This window comes from Zalophus californianus, chromosome 3 (assembly GCF_009762305.2).
Source record: "Zalophus californianus isolate mZalCal1 chromosome 3, mZalCal1.pri.v2, whole genome shotgun sequence".
NCBI lineage: Eukaryota > Metazoa > Chordata > Mammalia > Carnivora > Otariidae > Zalophus > Zalophus californianus.
This window is the reverse complement of record NC_045597.1, coordinates 183,559,396-183,580,166: the sequence shown is the minus strand read 5'-3', so window position 1 is coordinate 183,580,166 and position 20,771 is coordinate 183,559,396. Positions and strand designations below refer to the sequence as shown.

General features: G+C 40.9%; 1 protein-coding gene across 11 annotated transcripts in view; it reads left to right on the top strand.

Moving 5' to 3' along the window:
* COL4A4 (collagen type IV alpha 4 chain) overlaps positions 1-20,771 on the top strand; it is a 124,606-nt gene that overhangs the window by 37,364 nt on the left and 66,471 nt on the right. For all 11 annotated transcript variants that reach the window (XM_027589925.2, XM_027589927.2, XM_027589929.2 and 8 more), the window contains 13 exons: positions 1,758-1,892; positions 3,659-3,703; positions 4,362-4,478; positions 7,811-7,879; positions 12,139-12,174; positions 13,507-13,569; positions 13,913-13,948; positions 14,165-14,206; positions 17,677-17,757; positions 18,551-18,604; positions 18,870-18,929; positions 19,829-19,873; positions 20,189-20,242. In XM_027589925.2, the coding sequence (XP_027445726.2) occupies positions 1,758-1,892; positions 3,659-3,703; positions 4,362-4,478; positions 7,811-7,879; positions 12,139-12,174; positions 13,507-13,569; positions 13,913-13,948; positions 14,165-14,206; positions 17,677-17,757; positions 18,551-18,604; positions 18,870-18,929; positions 19,829-19,873; positions 20,189-20,242 (837 nt within the window). The remainder of the gene's footprint in view (positions 1-1,757; positions 1,893-3,658; positions 3,704-4,361; positions 4,479-7,810; positions 7,880-12,138; positions 12,175-13,506; positions 13,570-13,912; positions 13,949-14,164; positions 14,207-17,676; positions 17,758-18,550; positions 18,605-18,869; positions 18,930-19,828; positions 19,874-20,188; positions 20,243-20,771) is intronic.

Genomic DNA, 20,771 nt, shown 5'->3' with positions numbered 1-20,771 from the left:
AGAGGGTGGTTAGGCGGACCTCTCCAAGGAAGGAGCAACAAGGAGGCCTCGCTTGTCTGTAGAAAGTGCCAGTTCACTATGCTAATGAGGGAAAGGGGAAAAAAGTGCCTCTATCTGATTGGTTAGCAAGGGCCTAGTTCTGATTGGTTGGCAAGGCCTCGTCCTGATTGGTTGGCAGGGCCTCGTCCTGACTGGTTGATATTGGCAGGCAATTCAGGCCGCTTATTGGTGCTTTTGGAGCAGAGGCTTCAGGTTGGTGGAGCCTCTGTTTTCAGTCAAGGTTGTGTATGGGGCTGGGTCCTGGTTCTGCTCTGTAAGAGAAGCGGTTTAACAATAACAGCCAACAGAAAGCGCCCCAGGTGCATAAGGTTTTTTATTTGGGGCTTGTTCCCATGGTCTCTGTCTCAGTGACTGGCTTGATTCTGCACCCTGATTGCGTGCCTTCCCTTTTCTGTGTCACGTCCGCTTCCTTACCCTATCTCCTCTGAATCTCAAACAAATGGTTTGCATTGACTCCTTGTCCTATGCTTTGCTTCTGGGGCACCCGGGCTAAGACAGGCTGTGTGGTGTTCCATTGTATGAAGGTACCAGAAAGAAGAATATCAAGATGACTCCAGGATTCTGGTTGGATTAAATGGGTAGTTCAGGAAGGTTGCGGTGGATTAAATTTCGGAGGAAAATCAAGAATTCCATTTTGGATCTTTTTTTTAAGTTGGAGGTACCATTATATCCAAGAAGATGTCAAGGAGGCAGCTGGATATGCTCAGTCTTCTGGCAGTTAGAGAGGTCTGTGCTGAGATATATAAGTGGTGCTATTTGAACCCATGATATTTAAAATTTCAGTCCTAGAGGGAACCATGAGTGTACAGATTTTGGAGAGAGAGAAGGGAGCCTGGAACAGAGAAGGGAGCAAATCATGGGGGGCGGGCAGTGAGCGTGTTCCTCTGAGGCCAGTCTTCCCTACTCCAGAATAGAGAGAGCTGTGAGACTCAAAGCTGCTTCTAGTGGGCAATAACTCAATGTCCATGTGGTGCATCAACCCATCTAAATGCAGTGGGGGACAGGCAACAAGGGAGCAGAGAGTTTCTCATGTTTGTACTGGAAATGTACCCACTGTGGGTTCAGGGGGAGAACTGAGCTCATGAAACTTCTTCACCTAAAGTAAGAGGTGACCCTTTCATTCATGGAAAGTCAGATTGCACAAATATAAATTGACATGGAGAGTCTACTTCCAAATTAAGAAATAGATATTAGGTAAAAAGCAGCTAAAAAAAGAAACGTTTTCCACTAAAAGGACAGAAAAATCATTAGCCATATGAAATTTTAAAAAAGATCTGGCGTATTTCTCCACTCTTGATTTGTGTCACTAACATAATCGCAATGACACTTTGATTTTTTTCTTGCTTTGTTTTGCAAGTTCCTTGCCTTGCTAAACGGCTCAAGATTCATAAATGTCATCAACAGAATGAAAGTAGTAGGAGAACTATAACCAAGTTGTGTGTACGTGTGTGTGTGTGTGTGTGTGTGTGTGTGTGTGTGTGTGTATACACATGGAATAATTCAAACTTATTGTATGCTTTAAATTCAGATTGAAAAGGGCAAGGTTGATGTTTCTTATTTTTGTAATTAATAGGTCATTTGTGCTTTTATTATTAGAATTTGCTCAAACTCTAATTTTCCAGTCTTCTGTCAGCCAAGTGAGCATGTTTGTGTTACAAGACAGTACTTAAGAATCAGCCAGCCCTCTGCCTTTTTAGGGTCAACCAGGACCACCGGGGCCACAGGGTCCTATTGGACCCCTGGGACTGCCAGGACCCATTGGCATTCCAGGAGAGAAAGGGATGAGAGGTGACAGTGGTCCTCCTGGGGCAGCAGGTGACAAAGGTGATAAGGTAAGACTCTTCTTAAGTGAGAAATTCTTACTAACGACTCACCAGTGCTACCATGCCCGATTTTTTTTTCCAGCATAAAGTTTGTATTTCTTTTTTATTTTATTTTATTATGTTATGTTAATCACCATACATTACATCATTAGTTTTTGATGTAGTGTTCCATGATTCATTGTTTGCATATAACACCCAGTGCTCCACGCAGAATGTGCCCTCCTTAATACCCATCACCGGGCTAACCCATCCCCCCCACCCCCTCCCCTCTAGAACCCTCAGTTTGTTTCTCAGAGTCCATCGTCTCTCATGGTTCATCTCCCCCTCCGATTTGACCCCTTCATTTTTCCCTTCCTGTTATCTTCTTCTTTTTTTTTTTTAACATATAATGTATTATTTGTTTCAGAGGTACAGGTCTGTGATTCATTAGTCTTAAGCGTTCACCATAGCACATACCTTCCCCAATGTCTATCACCCAACCACCCCATCCCTCCCACCCCCCACCACTCCAGCAACCCTGGGTTTGTTTCATGAGATTAAGAATTCCTCATATCCTGGGTGGCTGAGTCGTTAAGCATCTGCCTTTGGCTCAGGTCATGATCCCAGGGTCCTGGGATCGAGCCCTGCATCGGGCTCCCTGCTCCGCGGGAAGCCTGCTTCTCCCTCTCCCACTCCCCCTGCTTGTGTTCCTGCTCTCTCTGTGTCTCTCTCTGTCAAATAAATAAATAAATAAAATCTTAAAAAAAAAAGAATTCCTCATATCAGTGAGATCATATGATACATGTCTTTCTCTGATTGACTTATTTCATTTAGCATAATACCCTCTAGTTCCATCCACGTCATTACAAATGCATGCCAGATTTCTTTTTATAACCACAAGTAGTCCGTACTAGCACCTTATAATAAATTAAATCTAACCTTCTCTTCCATAGTCAGCCCTCATTCCCTAACTCTTTTCCAGAGGAGCATGTCTTTCTAGACTTTTCTATGCACTTAAATACATGAGTGTACCCAATGAAGGGTTGTATTCTTTCATGGCTTTCCTAAAAGCCTAAGTGATATATTTATCATGCTAAGCCTTTCTTTTTTTAGTCAACCATATGGCTTAGAGATCATTCCATATCAATGTATGTAGATTAAACTTATTCTCTCAAAAATACTGCACAATATGCCACAGTACGGATAAAACTATAGTTTATTCCCTGTTGATATCCTGTCCCAACTTTGTGCTGTGCCAGGTGCAGAAGCCATCCTGTAAAGTACCTGTGTTTACATTTAAGAGTTTATTTCTCTTGGAGAGACAGATTCTGAGAAGTTGAATTTCTGGCATATAGGTTATCGAATGTTTTCTTTGAACGGATGCTGCCAAGTTGGCTTCCTAAGTAGAAAAAGAAAAGTACAAAAGGTTTTTTCAAATATTAGCATTTAAGTTAATTAATGTAAAAAGGGGCACCCAGGTGGCTCAGTCAGTTAAGCGTCCGACTCTTGGTTCCAGCTCAGGTCACGATCTCAGGGTTCTGAGATCGAGCCCCGTGTTGTGCTCTGCGCTCAGGGAGGAGTTGGCTTGGGATTCTCTCTCTCCTTCTGCCCGCCTCCTTTCTCTAAAATAAATAAATAAATCTTTTAAAAAAAAGTTATAATTAATGTAAAAAATAAATGACAACTGCTAAGAGTTTTTTAAAAAATGAGTTATTAATTATTTATGTTTTCAAGTAAATCAGTCTGTTAATCTAATACTTTAGTAACTTTTATATCTTTGTTTTCCGGGATGTTAGGGTCCAACTGGTGTTCCTGGATTTCCAGGTTTGGATGGCATACCTGTAAGTATCCTTAAATTTTTTCCGTTTTTTTTTAAAAGGAAAAGCACTCATCAAAGCCCTTTAAAATCATATTTTATCTCTCACTATATATATTTATTTGGCAAACTCCTCTTTATTTTCTCCTGGTAATACATGGAAGGGTGCTTGCATTTTAATGTTGTGTAATAACTTTGAGACCAAAACACTACTTGAAAAGCAAGGTTTTCAAACAGATTAGAGAAAAACATTCCAAAATATAAGCTACATGTACTTGCCATGTTCTAGAAATAAGTGTGTACTCATAGTGTAAGTTTTTATTTGCTGGTTAGTTTTAACAGAGGAAGGGGGCTTAATCTCTCATTTCTAATATGAAAACCAAATGAAAGCAGGGAAAGGTGTTTCAAGGGCTTTATAATCCATTAGAGTCTTTCTAAGGATTTAGGAAGGTGCTCTCCCAAATCTCTCAGAATATTCCAAACTAAATTAATTTCAGTTGGGCTATATTAAAATTTATCTGTATTTTTAATGTGCTACATAGTACTTGTGGGTGGGAGGGAAGTTTCACAAATTCAGTAACACGTGAGTCAAAGTTGCCATAATCTGGGTACCCATATTGCAGAAACTTTGTCTTACAGTATTCTTCCAAAAACACCTCACTCATCAGCTTGTTTCTTAACAGGGGCACCCAGGGCCTCCTGGATCCAGAGGCAAGCCTGGCATGCATGGCTATAATGGTTCACGAGGTGATCCAGGGTTTCCAGGAGAGAGAGGAGTTCCTGGCCCAGGAGGCCCCCCAGTAAGACCCCCCACAGCTCATCCTAAAGGGAATCTTAAGTGAAGGGCTCTACAAGGGGCACGAGCTTGATGTGTTCAAGAAACAGTGTTCATGCAAGTGTGCTGGGAGCATGGTGAACGAATGGGGGTGGCTGGAGGGTGAAGACAGAGAGGTGTGCAAGACCCAGAGCTCTTGGGCCTTGCACACTGTGGGAGGAGGCTGGAGTTTCTCTACATGCCATGGGAAGGCACTGGGGGGGGGGGGGGGCTACAGGGAAGGAAGCAGTAGGATCTGATTGATGTTCTATTAAGATGCTCTAGGCTGTTGTGTGGAGAATGGATAGTAAGGGAAGGATCAGGGAGGTCAGTAAGGAAAACTTCCATTGTTTATCGTTCAGGGTTCACAGCAGACTCGTAAACCCGCTAGGCATTTCAAACAGGAAGGCATTTCATGGAGGGAATTTGACACATATTGGAAAGGTTGGAGGAGTGGAATTCAGGGACCACTGCTGGACTGTGATGCCAAGGGCTCGCACTTAGCTGAGATGCAGCAGCCGGGAGGCCTTCCTGCACATGACCACTGCCTCCCACCCCCATGTCCAGACACCGGCAAACAAACACTCAAGTTTCTAACCTTACCTGCTTGGCAGTAACAATAATACAGGAAGAGGATGTCTTCCTCACTTCTGCCTTCCAAATCTCATAAGCACATCTCCTTCGTGGACCCTAAGTCCCATTTCAGCTGCAAAGGGGTCTGGGAGATGTAGTTTTAGCTTTCTCATCCCCATGATGCAATAAGAAAAAGGGAAGGCGTTTGGATGGATGTTCAGCACAATATCCAGCACTTCAGAAAACGTTACTGCTTTTAGGTATTTTTTTATTCAGAAATGTGGACTTTTATTTAAATATGAATTTAGCAAGAACTATTCTTTCCTATACCCCTGATATTCCCTTTCTCTCTCTTTTCCTTTTTCTCACATAAAGATTGGAGATGATTTGGCCTTTTAAAACTGGTTTTCTGAGACTTCGGGAGCCTTTCCACTTCCGTGTAAATACTGTTAACCAAGATTCCTTCTAAAAGGTTTTCTTATCATCACCACTGTAATCATCCTGCTTCCTCCTCATGGGTTTTCCATTTGCTCCCAATTCTAGTGTGACTGACCTGAACACAGAACTCAAAAACAGTTTCCAAATTTACATCTTTCTTTAATACCAAGGAAGAACAACAACCGTCTTCTGTAGTTGAGCTTCTTAACCACCCTTTGTTTTCAAACTCAGCCATTTGAAGGCTCAAGTGCAGTCTGGTGAATGCACGTTTCTTCAGATCTTCAAATTGGGTCAAACCCCATTCTGCTGAGTGTCCATGAACGTTCGGAAGAGGAGGAGTTCTCGATTTTAGCTTTCCCACAGTGTGCCGTGGTGACCACGATACTGAAGTTTGCCGTAATGGTGTCTTTGCAAAGCAGCTTTCTTCCCCTTGGCCCATTTCATTTACAGTCAGTTCTCACTTTGCCCAGTGGTGTGAGGCATGAAGAACGACCATGCAAGCTGGCCCCACACAAGCAACCTTAACATCCAATGGGAAAAATTAGTATAGTTCCATGACCTCTAATACGTTTTGTTAAAATATTAAAAACTCTCTTCGAGTGAGTTATAAATACATAGGGAAGATTTTTAAAAAACTAATATTGATTTAGTACACTGTCATTTAAAACACTGACTCACAGAATCGAAGTGTCTCAGGTCTTTGAAAACAAGAGTGTTTTGAACGGTGCCTTCTTCTGGCCGTGTAACTTACAATGATGAAGTGAATACGTCTTTCTGTGCTCTGGTGAATTGTCATACTCTTTTCTGAGTTTGGATCCGCTTCTAGTGCTGTGAACTGTATCTCAGAGTCCCTTTGCGACGAGGGTCTTGAGCCTGCGCCATGTCCTCTGGTAATCTTTAACTGTTTTGTCCCAGCCACTTCCCTTTTTTGTGTTGAGAACTTTGTCTTCATGGAGTCCCTCTGGCTCAGGAGTTTGAACATTCCATGATCGCTCAGTTATTTCTTCTAAGACTCCACTTACATTCTGTCTGAATTTCACTGTCAGCTTTATCATTTTTCATTCCCTCACTTATTTTCATCTTTGATGGCCAATTGCCTCTTGTGGTGGGGTCTATTTTCATGAAATAACATTTGGGTTTATCACTGGAAGATAAGGAGGGAACACACCTACGCACTTTGCTTGTGTGTGTGTGTGTGTGTGTGTGTGTGTGTGTGTGTGCGCGCGCGCGCGCATGCGTGCGCATGTGCGCGCGCGTACGCACCTACTGACGCACAGATGTGCAGTACTCAATCACTGACAGACTGAAAAGGGTGATGGGACAGGGATCATGGTTCCCATCTGTTACTTATATATACCGATGAGCTAGTGGTGCCGTTACTCAGTTAATAGAAGGTGGTAACTGAAATTTGGAACCATTTTGTTGGAGGACTGGTGCTATTTAACTTAACTGTGGAACTAAAATTCATGCATCTTGGAACCGTGTGAAGCAAGGACTGCCTGATTAGGCCCATCTGATTTCTCAAGGAAAGCAGTTGCTGTAACTTACCATAAAAGCCTAAGTATCTCCCATTGGAAGCACAGTCAGGACTTTTCCAGAAGGGATTAACTTTGAAATCTGCATTTCCTTCGCGGGAGCCTGATACATGAAGATGGTAGAATTCTTATGTGGTAACCAAGTTAAGATATGTTAAGATATCCAGTAGGAAATCTTTGGGGGAAAAAAGAATACATTGAGTTATTTCATTCACTTTTTAAAAATACTCTCAGTAAGCTTGCAGCTGCTTACAAAAACCTTGCAAAAAGAAGATATGTTTTTAAGAGTTAATCTTACAAGAATACAGAGGCTCTATTTTGAACACAACAACTGAAATGAATAAAATCAATTTTTAAAAAATGATGTCTAAGGCATAAATTATTAACTGACAATTGCAAACTTGTTTACTTGTAAGAATAATACATATGAATTATTGTGTTTGAGGAAAAATGTAATTTTCCTGTTGAATAATTAGTAAATGACTAGGTATATTATTATATAATGTAACACTTACATATATTATATATTTATAACATGTGTATATTAATAGATACTCTGTCTTTGGAGATTCCTTAATAGATCTTAACTGAATATTGAATAAATATGTATGAGAACCTTAGGATGATAGCAATAATGTAGAGAAAAAAGAAATCTCCACTAGTAAAACATGACTATAATGGTATTTTACTGGTAATATTTCATACAAAAAAGAAAATACTGAAATAGCAATATGCTTTTTTCCCCCCTCTTAAGTGAATATTTTATTTTCAGGGCCTTCCTGGGGAAAGTGGAGAAAAAGGAAATTCAGTGTTCATTTTAGGTGCCATTAAAGGTATTCAGGTAAGCTTTATGATCATGGTGGGTTGAAAAAATTTATTTTCCCATCTAGGTAAACCCATCCAGGAAACACACGGACATATCTCTTTTGAAGTGTCCTAGAGCACATTGTTTTTTATCATTACCCTGCCTCTCTCGATGGTACCATACTTCTTGTGTGAAGGCACTTGGCTTTAATTGCTCTGGTTGTAAATTCCAGTATCTCCTGACTGTTCTTGCAAAGTGTGACAGATACAGTTATTTCAGGGTTTCTCAGTCTTGGTACTATTGGCATCTGGGGCCAGATAATCATTTGTTGTGGGTGCTGACCCTGTGCATTATAGGATGTTGAACAGTCTCCCTGCCTTTACCTACTAGATGCCAGTAGTATCCCCCCACCTAAATAATATCTCCAGATATTACCAAATGTGCCCTGGGAAGAAAAATCACCCCGGCTGAGAAGCACTGATTTATTTGTTGATAGAACGTTGTAAAGATAATACTTACCATCCAGTATAAGAGAAGTCACCGCTTTTGAACTTGAAAATTATAGAAACCCTATAGCACTATCCTGGGTAAATTAAATGCTTTTGTGTTTTTCTATACAATGATATACAAACATTCAGAAATAAACTCTTGAATGACCACCTATATCTCTAATATGAGTACCCTGAATAAGCAGAAGATCAGTAGATATAAATCAAGAGGAAAAGTATGGTACATTTGCAAAACATATGGTCATTTCTCTTAAGGAAGAATATTCTACAACAGTTAGATAAAACTTAAATTTCTTTTTGTTTTTAAAGATTTTATTATTTATTTATTTGACAGAGAGAGACACAGCGAGAGAGGGAGCACAAGCAGGGGGAGTGGGAGAGGGAGAAGCAGGCTTCCCACGGAGCGGGGAGCCCGATGCAGGGCTCGATCCCAGGACCCTGGGATCATGACTTGAGCCGAAGGCAGATGCTTAACAACTGAGCCACCCAGGTGCCCCAAAACTTAAATTCTTCTATTAGACCCTAAGTTTCACCTGAGTGGTGATTCCTTTAGTGAGCTCACAGTATTTGTTTGTAACCTCTGAGCCTATACACACTTGTTAAGCAGCAGGAACTATGCTTTTGTTTATGGCTTAAATAATATGTTAGGCTTAGCATCAAAAGCAGGGTCCTTCTAGGAACCAGTATGGTGTATTGGAAGGAGTAAACTGACCCTTACCAACCACTGTGACTTTGGGCAACCCCCTCAACCTCTCTGAGCCTCATTTTCCTTATTTGTGAAGGAAAATAAAGTAATATCTACCCTGCCTTCCTCTCAGTGCTGATGATCCATTGTAATAATTTATATCAAAACACATTGTCAACTATAATGTACTGTACAATAATAGTCATGATGAGTTTTTTTAATTTAAATTCAGTATAGTTGACATAAAGTATTTTATTAGTTTCAGGGGTAGAATTTAGTGATTCATTAGTTGCATATAACACCCAGGGCTCATTACATCAAGTTCCCTCCTTAATGCCCATCACCCAATTATCCCTTCCCCCCACCTGCCTCCCCTTCAGCAACCCTCAGTTTGTTCCCATAGTAAGAGTCTCTTATGGTTGGCCTCCCTCTTTGATTTTATCTTATTTTATTTTTCTTCCCTCCCCTATGTTCATCTGTTTTATTTATTAAATTCCACATATGAGTGAAATCATATGGTATTTGTCTTTCTCATTTCGCTTAGCATAATCCCCTCTAGTTCCATCCATGTCATTGCAGATGGCAAGATTTCATTCTTCCTGATGGCTGAGTAATATTCCATTGTGTGTATATACCACATCTTCTTTATCCATTCATCTGTTGATGGACATCTGGGCTTGTTCCGTATTTTGGCTATTGTGAACATTGCTGCTATGAACATTGGGGGTGCATGTGCCCCTTCAAATCACTCTGTTTGTATCCTTTGGATAAATGTCTACTAGTGCAATTGCTGGGTCATACAGTAGCTCTCGTTTTAACTTTTTGAGGAACCCCCATACTGTTTTCCAGAGTGGCTGCACCAGTTTGCATTCCCATCAACAGTGCAAGAAGGTTCCCCTTTTTCTACCTCCTCATCAACATCTGTTTTTTCCTGAGTTGTTAATTTTAGCTATTCTGAATGATTTTAGTCATGATGCATATTTTTTTTTTTTGCAATAGTGCAAGAAAGAATAAGTGAGATAGAAGGAGAAGAGGCTATAGAGGATTCCTCATCTTAAAGAGAAACAGAAGATCCCAAATAAAAATGGTCTGCAGAGGGGCACCTGGGTGGCTCAGTTGGTTAAGTGTCTGACTCTTGATTTCAGCTCTGGTCATGATCTCAGAGTTGTGAGATTGAGCCCCACTTAAGAACCTCTCTCCTGCTCCCTCTGCCCCTACCCCTGCTCTCTCCCTCTCTAAAAAACCAAAAAGGTCTGCAGATCAATAACCTTAGAGAACCAATACTTTTAAGAGCCCATATCTACTTCACAGCCATTTGGATGGTTATTAAAAAAGAAAAAAACCAGAAAATCCTAAGTGTTGACAATTGTAGGGAGAAATCTGAGCTCTTCTGCATTGCTGGTGGGAATGGAACTGGTGCTGCTGCTCTGGAAAATGCTATGACGACTCCTCAAAAAATTAAATGTAGGATTACCTTATGATCCAGCAATTCCATTTCCAGGTATATACCCAAAAGAAATGAAAGCAGGGTCTCAAAAACAGATATTTGCACACTCATGTTCCTAGTAGCATTAGTCACAATAGCCAAGAGGTGGAAGCAACCCAAGTGCCCATTGCTGGATGAATGGATAAATGGAAGGGGATCTATACACACAACCCAGTATTATTCAGCCTTCCAAAGCATGGGAATCGTGACGCCTGCTACAACGTGGATGAAGCCTGGAGGTCATCATGCTAAGTGACATGAGCCAGTCACAAAAGGACAGATAATGTATGATTCCACTTACATGAGGTTCCAAGAGTAGTCACATTCACAGAGACCAAGAGTAGAATGGTGCTTGCTAGGAGCCAGGGGGTGGGGAAATGTATTTAATGGCTCCAGTTTCCACTGGGGCAGAGGAAGATGTTCTGGAGATGGAAGGTGGTGATGATTGCACAACAGTGCGAGTGTACTTCACACCGCAGAATTGTACACTTCAAAAGGGCTAAAATGCTAACTCTTATCTTATGTAGACTTTATCATATATTTTACGTTAAAAAGGAAGCTATATTCAAGAGAATATACACCCTTTGATTCTTTTTTTTTCAGCTAGTTTTTTTTTTTTAAAGATTTTATTTATTTATTTGACAGAGAGAGACACAGCGAGAGAGGGAACACAAGCAGGGGGAGTGGGAGAGGGAGAAGCAGGCTTCCCGCAGAGCGGGGAGCCTGATGCGGGGCTGGATCCCAGGACCCTGGGACCATGACCCGAGGCGAAGGCAGACGCCTAATGACTGAGCCACCCAGGTGCCCCTCAGCTAGTTTTATTTTTATTTTTTATTGTTATGTTAATCACCATACATTACATCATTAGTTTTTGATGCAGTGTTCCATGATTCATTGTTTGCATATAACACCCAGTGCTCCACGCAGAACGTGCCCTCTTTAATACCCATCACCGGGCTAACCCATCCTCCCACCCCCCTCCCCTCTAGAACCCTCAGGTTGTTTCTCAGAGTCCATAGTCTCTCATGGTTCGTCTCCCCCTCCGATTTCCCCCTCTTCATTTTTTCCTTCCTACTATCTTCTTTTTTTTTTTTTTTAATATATATGAATTGTGTAAGACTGTTGAACCACAGACCTGTCCCTCTGAAACACCCTTTGGTTCTTTAAAGCACTGTAGATGCACGCAGAGGCAGGTGCGAGAGAATTTCCACAAGAATTCCCTTTACATCTACTCTAGGGGGATAAAAAGGAGCAAAGTGTCTATTAGGGGAGGCAAGTTCTGGCAGTTAGACCAGAGACAGTTAAACTGTGATCGAATGGGACCATTGGATTGAGAATTTAGATTGTAAATGGGAAGATGAAAGTCTCACCTTGACTCCATGTCATCACGACTCGAGCAATCTTTGGTTTCAGCTGAGTAGAAGCAGGATTCTGGGGTTAGGAATGGACACAGAAAGTCCTCTCCACAGAGCCCTCCACGGGTGTCAACACCAGACAATTGAACAGCCTGCACGGACAGTCCGAATAATTCCTGTGTGGACTCCTCCTTTTACGTCATGTATGTTTTAGGAAAGTGGTGTCACTCTTCTAAAGCAGTGCATCGTTCCTATTGCAGGGCGACAGAGGGGACCCAGGACCTCCTGGCTTGCCGGTAAGTCTCCCAAGCAGGCCCTGTGCTTCTCTTTGCTCCTCGGTCAGCCTGTGGTCCGCACTGTTTGCATCCTAGCAGGACCAGCTGCATCATTTACAGAGCACACCAGTGCAAAATCAAAGGGTAGATCCCTTGCTCAAAAATTATTAAGAATTTCAAGGTAGTGCCAGCGTTAAATCAGGCGTGAGCCCCTATGTGACCACACAGGTCCCAGGCCCATGGAACTGTCCTGGAGTCTCAGCAAGCTTCTGCTTACCTTCCTCTTCTGTCTTTTAATGATCATTTGGCATTACTTGGGGACATACAGTCTCTTAATATTTGGGAAGCTGAGTTTCCCTCAAGTCTACCTAAATAATACATGTCAAGTGGAAATGATTTTGCTCTGTACTATTCTGCCTGCTGAATCAGTGTGTGTTGCATTTAATTTTTTGCTTCATCTTTATCTCCCTGAAATTTGTAATTATATTAGTGTTTGCAATTAATCAATCAGTGTTCACAAGATTAAAATTGAAAGTAGTTTTGCCTCCAAATTGGTTAACCTATGTTAGCTTGGTAAATTCTGGCTCTAGACAGGATTACTCTCCCACATTACTTGCTATCCCTGAAGCTCAGTTCGATGTAATCGATGAGATACCTTCATGTCACTGTTAAAATAAATACCAATTCATCCTCCTAGAGAGAGTAATTTCTTGCACACTCGCAAATTATTTGATGTGGGCAGGTTTGGCGGGAGAACAGAGAGCCTCTCTCCACACTTCTAGGAATGCACAGCTATAACCCCGCCTTGTGAATTTGTGTGCAATTATGCTACAACCTACATGTTACAGAAAGTGGTGGCTGAGTCACCTTAATCTTGAATTGGGGGCATGTCTATTCACATTAGTCTGATGGAGTGTATTTTAAAAATACGATGAAGCGTATAAATACATTCATATTTTAAAATCAATTATTATTAATTAATATGAATATTTTTAAAAACATCCCGATGTATGTCAAAGTTATAACATTGATGCAATTTAGGAATAACTGGTAACAAGTTTTCTTTGTGCTCTACTTTTGCTGTTACAAGATTTCTTTGCAAACAAGTAGATTGATTTCTCGGTCTTAATTCAATCCTAAACATAGGAGTTGGTCACACCTGCCGGAGTGCTGCTATCATGGACCTTTTAATGGCCGTGTCAACTGCGGTGAAGGTGCTCCTGCTACAGGGCAGGTGTGTCTGTGACCGTGATTTCTTTGGAGGTTTTTATCCACTTGGGATTACACGTAGGTTTTGCCATGAACGATGAGTTTGAGTTTTGGTAACCGATGCGCTGCTGTTCTCATGTTTAGGGATTGAGGGGGGCGAGAGGAGCGGCGGGCCCAGTAGGACATCTGGGAGAGCCCGGGTTAGCCGTAAGTAGAGCACTGCTCATTTTGTCCCTCTAACAACCTGGCCTGGATGTTTAAATTAAACCCCCCAAAAAGAAAAAAGGCAAATTGCAGCTGTGGGTGGGGCGCAGGTGGGTCGTTTGAGAGGTTATCACTGATGAATCCGCGTACACCCCCCATCACCAGGGTGAGTTTATCGTGAAGCATGGGTCCCCAGGGCAACAAGAAGCCCGGCCATGAGAGGCAGTCCAGCAGGCATGTCTTAAAATTCAGGGTCTCCTAAAGAGGAACTTGGGGCAACCAACGCCAATACATTGTGATTTCTCTGACTGATAAATTGATTTGTGCATTTTTGCCCTTGATTTAGGGTGCTCCAGGCCATCCTGGGAGACCGGGCTTGAAGGTGGGTGGTCATGAGTAACATGCAACAAAGAGACTGTCCGTGTCCAATGAGCTAAGTGACCGCTGAGCTCTGTCTGAATTATGTCTTTCCCTTAGTAGACTTCCCCAGATACTTCATAAACTTCAATTAATTCCTTAACCAGAAGTCTTACTCGTTTGTAATTACCTTTTTAATATTCAAAAGCAATTACATTTTTTTTTTCCTTTTCCTTCCCAGGGTAATCCTGGCGTGGGAGTCAAGGGGCAAATGGGAGACCCGGTAAGAATCCCCTTTCGCCCAGAGGAGCAGATGCTAAAATGTATGTGCTGCCCAGGTGGCAGAGGCTGTTCTGATTATCACTTAAATTGTGTTCGTTATCCAGTCGCTGCCCAATTTTATGGCTGAGAATTTTTTTGCTGAATTATTATGGCGCCATTACCCTTGACCGTAAAATGACAGATCTGACAAAATTTAACACTAAATTCAAGTTAATGTATATGACTTATTTTACCCTAGCAAAAAGAGATTGAACATTTCTGATAATTTAGTATATCCCAGGGACAATTTGTTTAATTCCTGATTTGTTTGGCTTAATTTCATAAATTTCCTCAGATTCCTAAACTCCACCCATAAATAAAAGTATAAATACCTGCAAGCAAAAGCATTTAGCAACACACTCTCCCACTCCCTCCACCTCACACCCATCCTCACCATCCCTCCCTCACACCCGCAGTCCTTTCTGCTGAGGCAGGAAACTTAGCAAAGATAAGCTTTAGAGAGGTATTTTAAGATGGCAGCGCATCTGCAAACAATCTGAATGGGTACCGATTGGTAAGTGGCTTGTGCCACAACTGTGGGCAAGGAGATATTGAACGTCTACTCTGTGCCAAGCCAGGACTGGTGCTGGACGTGGGGAGTTAGGAAGACAGACCTGTTCCCCACTTGCGTGGCGTCCCAGTGTGGTTGGGTAAGTTATGGTACAGCCGTCGAACAAAATGACTCGATTGCCCGAAATATGTTGGAAGACTTCACGATGTGCAGACGTGCCTATATGCTATAATGTTGATCAGAAAGCACAGGTTGCAAAAGTATAAGCTCAATTTGTAAAAATAACACAAGACATTAAAATAGACACTTAGGGCAGGATTTTACAACGTCAACACTGCTATTTCCTTGTTGTGGAGGCTGTCCCGTGCATTGTAGGGTAGGGTAGTTAGCTGCATCCCTGGCTTCTACCCACTAGATGCCTGAAACAGCCCTTCCTCCCCAGTGGTGACAACCTAAAATGTGTCACGACCTTGCCGGATGTCCCTGGGGGGAATAGTATGTCCAATTGCTTACCCCCCTCCTTAAAAACCACTAACTTAGAGAAATGACTGAAAGGAAATACACTAAAACAAGGTTTTTCAGACTTGGGAAGTCATGGACCCCTGAGAATGTGCTCGTTGAAGCCCCAGAGGCTCATGCAGCCCGGCTTGAGACTCTCCGCCTTGTGGAGTGAGGCAGGCTATGCTAGTTTCGGGACCTCAGCACCAGTGCAATCAGATACAGTTGCAAATTCAGGCCATAGAATCATGTGGAAATGTTTGGCTATGAGGTGGCCATTCAGATGATCCAAAATAGGCTTATTTTAATTCTTTTGGATTATCTGCTAAAGGAAAACACCATTTTGAAATTTTGATGCAGAACTCTCAGATGGGCAAGAACATGTTTGCCCCCGAAACGCTACCCCAAGCGGTTGCTACTGGTTTGTCCTAGGTGATGCGATTATGGGTCGTCTACAGTTTGTTCTTCATGATTTATGTTCCTTGTACTTTTGATTAAATGAATGTCTGGTACTTTTTCAATGTGAAAAAATAGTGGCATGACCAACATTTTGAAGAGGCTTCCTTGCTTGTCAGCCGTTACGGGTTTTGGTCTGGCTCATTACGGCGATAAGAATAAGAACGGTTGTGTTTACCAGCACATGTTACTCACTTGTGTATGTATCGTTTAAGCGTTTGTTCAGTCATTCGTTCACGTAACAGACATCCTCAGAACAGCTGCTACAACAACAGTGTGTTAGGTACTGGGGTACAGCGAGAAAAAGAAGCCAAGGTCCCTAACCTGGTTCTTCTGTAGTTTTCAGGGGTAGGTAGGCATTGAAGCGCAGGCTGTCTTACTTCATTTACGCTGGAAATAGTATTCTTCTTCCCCAAATCCCACCTACCAAAAACGTTAATGACTTAATAATCATATATTTGAGAATCTTCTTTGTTCCACTCAGTGTAGTAAGTACTAAGCATTTTATGTGCCTTATCTATTTAATAAAATAAAATACTTTGAAGTAGGCAGCAATATAACCCCCATTTCACAGAGAAGGAAAGTGAGATTCAGAGGAATCAAGGAAAAAAGGCTAAGAGAGATTTTAAGGAATTTGTCCAAAATAGCAGTCAGTCAGGGCCTGGTTTGCAAACACAGGTGACCGGTTCTGTCACCTGCTCTTAACTCTGTCTCAGTGCAGAATAGTAGGTATAGTCCAAAAAGTAAAAAATAGTTATCTGCTAGTTAAGGATGAGAATTTATGCTTATTTATGGCAAACCCAATTCAAGCAACATTTTATTCCCAAGAGAGTAACATTTCTAATGCCATAAATGACAACTTTTGGCTAATTATTTTATACAGAGAGTTTAAACATATTATTGAAAACAGATTAGAAATAACCTAAATCTCGGGCGCCTGGGTAGCTCAATCGGTTGAGCATCTGACTCTTGATTTTGGCTCAGATCATGATCTCAGGGTGGTGAGATCGAGCCCGTTGTCAGACTCTGCACTCAGCAGGCAGTCTGCTGGAGATTCTCTCCCCCCACCCCACCCTCTGCTTGTGTGAGCACTTGCTCTCTCTCTCTGAAATAAATAAATAAATCTTAAAAAAAAAAGAGATAACCTAAATCTAACCAGAGTGGAATGGCTTAATAAATGATAGCATATTCTTATGATAGGCACTAAAAATCAGGTTTTTGAAAAATTTCTAGTATAATTGGAAAGTGTGCAAAAAATAGTATTATAAAAGACAAACAAAATTATTTTAAAATTTAAAACTTTAACAAAATATAAAAAGAAAAACCATACTGTGTATTTTAAATTATGTTTACATATTTTATATAGCATTCTGATTATATTTTAAATTTATTTAACACTTCATTTGATTACATATACATGTATATACATATGTACATTGTTTGCATACATGTATGTATATAGACACACACAAGCACACACATCACAAAGAATTATACCAAAGTTTTATTTTTTATTTATTTTAAAGATTTTATTTATTTGAGAGAGAGAGAGAGCACAAGCAGTGGGGAGAGGCAGAGGGAGAGGGAGAAGCAGGCTCCCCACTGAGCAGGGAGCCCGATGCGGGACTCAATCCCAGGATCCCGGGATCATGACCTGAGCCGAAGGCAGACACTTAACCAACTGAGCCACCCAGGCACCCTATACCAAAATTTTAATAGAGATCTCTGATGGTAGTATTAGGAATCACTTTTGTTTTTGAAACTTATTTTTAATGAATATCATTACTTATGAAAAACAATAAATACTTTCAATTACATGATGTATTTGCCATGATTTATATTTTTAATCCATGACACATGGGATTGTATGCATCATATCATGATCCATGAGTAAAAATCTTCACTTCAAATCTTATTTCAAAATAAAAGTTAATATGAAATTCCTACTATCTTGATTTTGTTGAAAGGGTGAAGTTGGCCAGCAGGGTTCTCCTGGACCCACCTTATTGGTACAGCCACCTGATTCTTGTCTGTATAAAGGAGAAAAGGTAATTGCCAATCCATATGTTTCCTGGATAAAGTAGAACAGCCAGCATTTCATGAACATGCCCCTGTGCCAGCAAAGTGCTGGGCACCTGCAGGCATCACTGCGTTAATCCCAAAGCAACCTCAGCAGATTGATACTGCTAGTAGTCCCAATGTACAGACATGAAGAATGAGGCTTAGAGAAGTTACCCACATTCTCAAGTTTATTCAGTCGCTGTCACAGACCTAGTGTGGGCTGCTAAACCGTGACGTGTCCCCCAGTGTCCCCCATTGACACTGTATTTGATATATGGGCTGAAAGGACCACAGGAAGCCCAGTTGTTATTACACATGGGCTTGATGTTTTGATGATTGAAAAGGTAGCAGGTGCATAGTACTGGGCACGAACTAGACTCCTGGCGAATATCACGTCCTCTGTCAGCCTGCAGTACGGATGTTACTGATGCCACCTGAAGATTCTGTTGTCAATTTTCAGTTACTGGATTAAATATCACTAATTTGATCAAAATGAGCCACTCCACTTGAGGATGACATTCCCAGCTTGGATCTGCTGCCCTGGCTCCATGGGGGTTGTACCTCCACCACCCCACGAAGCTCTCACGCAGGGGTGGCCTGAGTTGTGCCCGCTTTATAAATGCACCTGGACCTTAGTCACTAACTAGCAACAACTGAAGAGTAATCCTTTATTTTAAAAATTAGTAAAATGTTTCTTGAAAGAGATAATTTCTGAAAGACATGGCATTCAGTATGTTAAATAATAAGAGTGAGCCTGATTATATTTAGTGTGATTTTTAGGGCATAAAAGGAATGCCTGGCATGACTGGACCTCCAGGACCACCGGGACCCAAGGTAGTTTATTAAAATACCCTTTTTTATTTGATGATACGATATCTTAATTAAAAAATTTTTTGCATGGTCTTTATCATTGCTTTAATGCTAATATATGTTACTCGAAGTTTTCACTATTTTATCCTGATTCCGTAAGGCATCTCTTCTAAGGTGGTTGTTTTCGTTAAGCTGCTGGCAAGAATTTTTATCTCTCATTTTGTATTTGCATTCCATGTTGCTGAAATATTGTTGCTTGAACACCTCTAAATGTTGTCATTTCTTTAAGGGAGAACCTGGAATTGGGGCAAAAGGAGAGAAGGGTATCCCTGGGTTCTCAGGACCTCGGGTAAGGATCATTCATGCCATTCAGGCTGCCCCTAACGTCAGTGAGTTGGAGGCCTTCCTTTCTCACATTTTTACAAAACTAGATCCGTATTTCTAACAACTCAAAAGTAGAGATTTTCTCAAAAAGGAACAATACATTTTGGACAAGAATTATGTCATAGCTAAATGTCCCGACAAGACATCCCTTCCAGTGACATCATTTAGATAAAATGGGCAAGCGGAAGACAGAATTGGTGTGAAGGAACAGGATTGTGGCATTTCCTGCCACAACTGGGGCTCAGTGTCAGTGTGACAGCAGCTTGGAATTGTTAATTTAAGCCTACTTGATAAAAGAGGGTACTGATCTCGGGGCAGTGGCTACCAAAAACTACAGCATCAGGACTCAAACATCACCACACATGCCACTAATAGGATCACTGCTGACCGGGTCACTCTAGAGGCCAGTGCTCCCATGGGCAAGGGCCCTGAGTTTATTTGGCTCCAGATTCAGTAGTTAATGGGATGACATTGGCTTCCGTGGTAATTTTTTTGCTGATAATGCACAGAGTGCCTATTAATCTCTATACAAATTATATTGCAATGATTCCAAAAATATTTAGCCCAGTGCAAGCATTAGGGTAAATAAGTTAAAACACAAGAACAACAACAACAAAAATATGTTCCTACTTTAAAACACTGGTAAGGACATGAATTTTTAAAGTAAAACTGAAGATCGGTTAAAATAGCAAATGTTATAAAGAAACAGACTCTATTTTATATGTATTTCCTTTTATTCAGCTACCTTTGCAGACGAGTTGAAATATCCATAAAGCAGTTTCATAAGATGGAAAATAATGCATTGAACTGGTTTCAAGCACTTTGATTTGATTCTGCTTGTGTTGATTTTTGTGAATTTATTAGGGTGATCCTGGTTCCTATGGATCTCCAGGTTTTCCAGGATTAAAGGTAAATGTAGACAATTATAGAGATAATAAGAACATTTTTATTCATTAATGCAATTCAGTGTATTCAAAAGTCGTACTAGGGCATGCAGATATGCACACACTAACTGGAAAAGGAGACGTATTTATTTTGCAAATTGCAGGATCTAGCTGTAGATGCAAAAACTAAGAGCCAACACTGTCTGATACAACCCAAAAGAAGTGTTAAGGTTTTGCACAGAATATCCGTGAGCTCATGTCATTCAAATTAAACAAGAATGAGATAATTTGTCACCCAGTCAGATTTTTTTTTTAAAGGCATGTTTGTGGTTATTTGTAGGGGGAACCAGGACTGTTTGGAGAGCCTGGATCATTTGGATTTCTTGGCCCAAAGGTAAATAGGCAGGTGTATTTGAGTACAGCCTGATAAAATTCTGTATCCCTATGTTAACTAATTTCTTTTAAAAAATACTTGAAAGAATCATTCAAAAACATAACTTTTAAAAGAGACAGAGTTAATTTTATATGTATTATTCCAGTGCTTGTTGTAATGATTATGTTTTGCATTTGAGAAAGTATTCAACCTTTTGAAGATGAATAGTAACAGAAGTTTCAAGAATTCCATGAAGATCACCTACCATCACAATTAAAATCAGAGGGAGCAGTGGAGAGCTCCTGACTTTTTCTAGTGCATTTTTTTTGTCTTTCCTTTGTGCCTCTGTGACTTCACATCCAGCATTTGCTCAGGATAAGCCATGGTGGCAGTAAGGGGACACAGTTGAGGGAGACAATATTTGCTGTTAAAATAAGATGTGATTCAGGTTTTATAGGTGAATAGACTATTTGTCCTAGAGTGCCAAGTTCAACATAAATGCTCATAGGATATCTAAGAAACTTCATGGTTTCAGAGGTATCTAATTTAA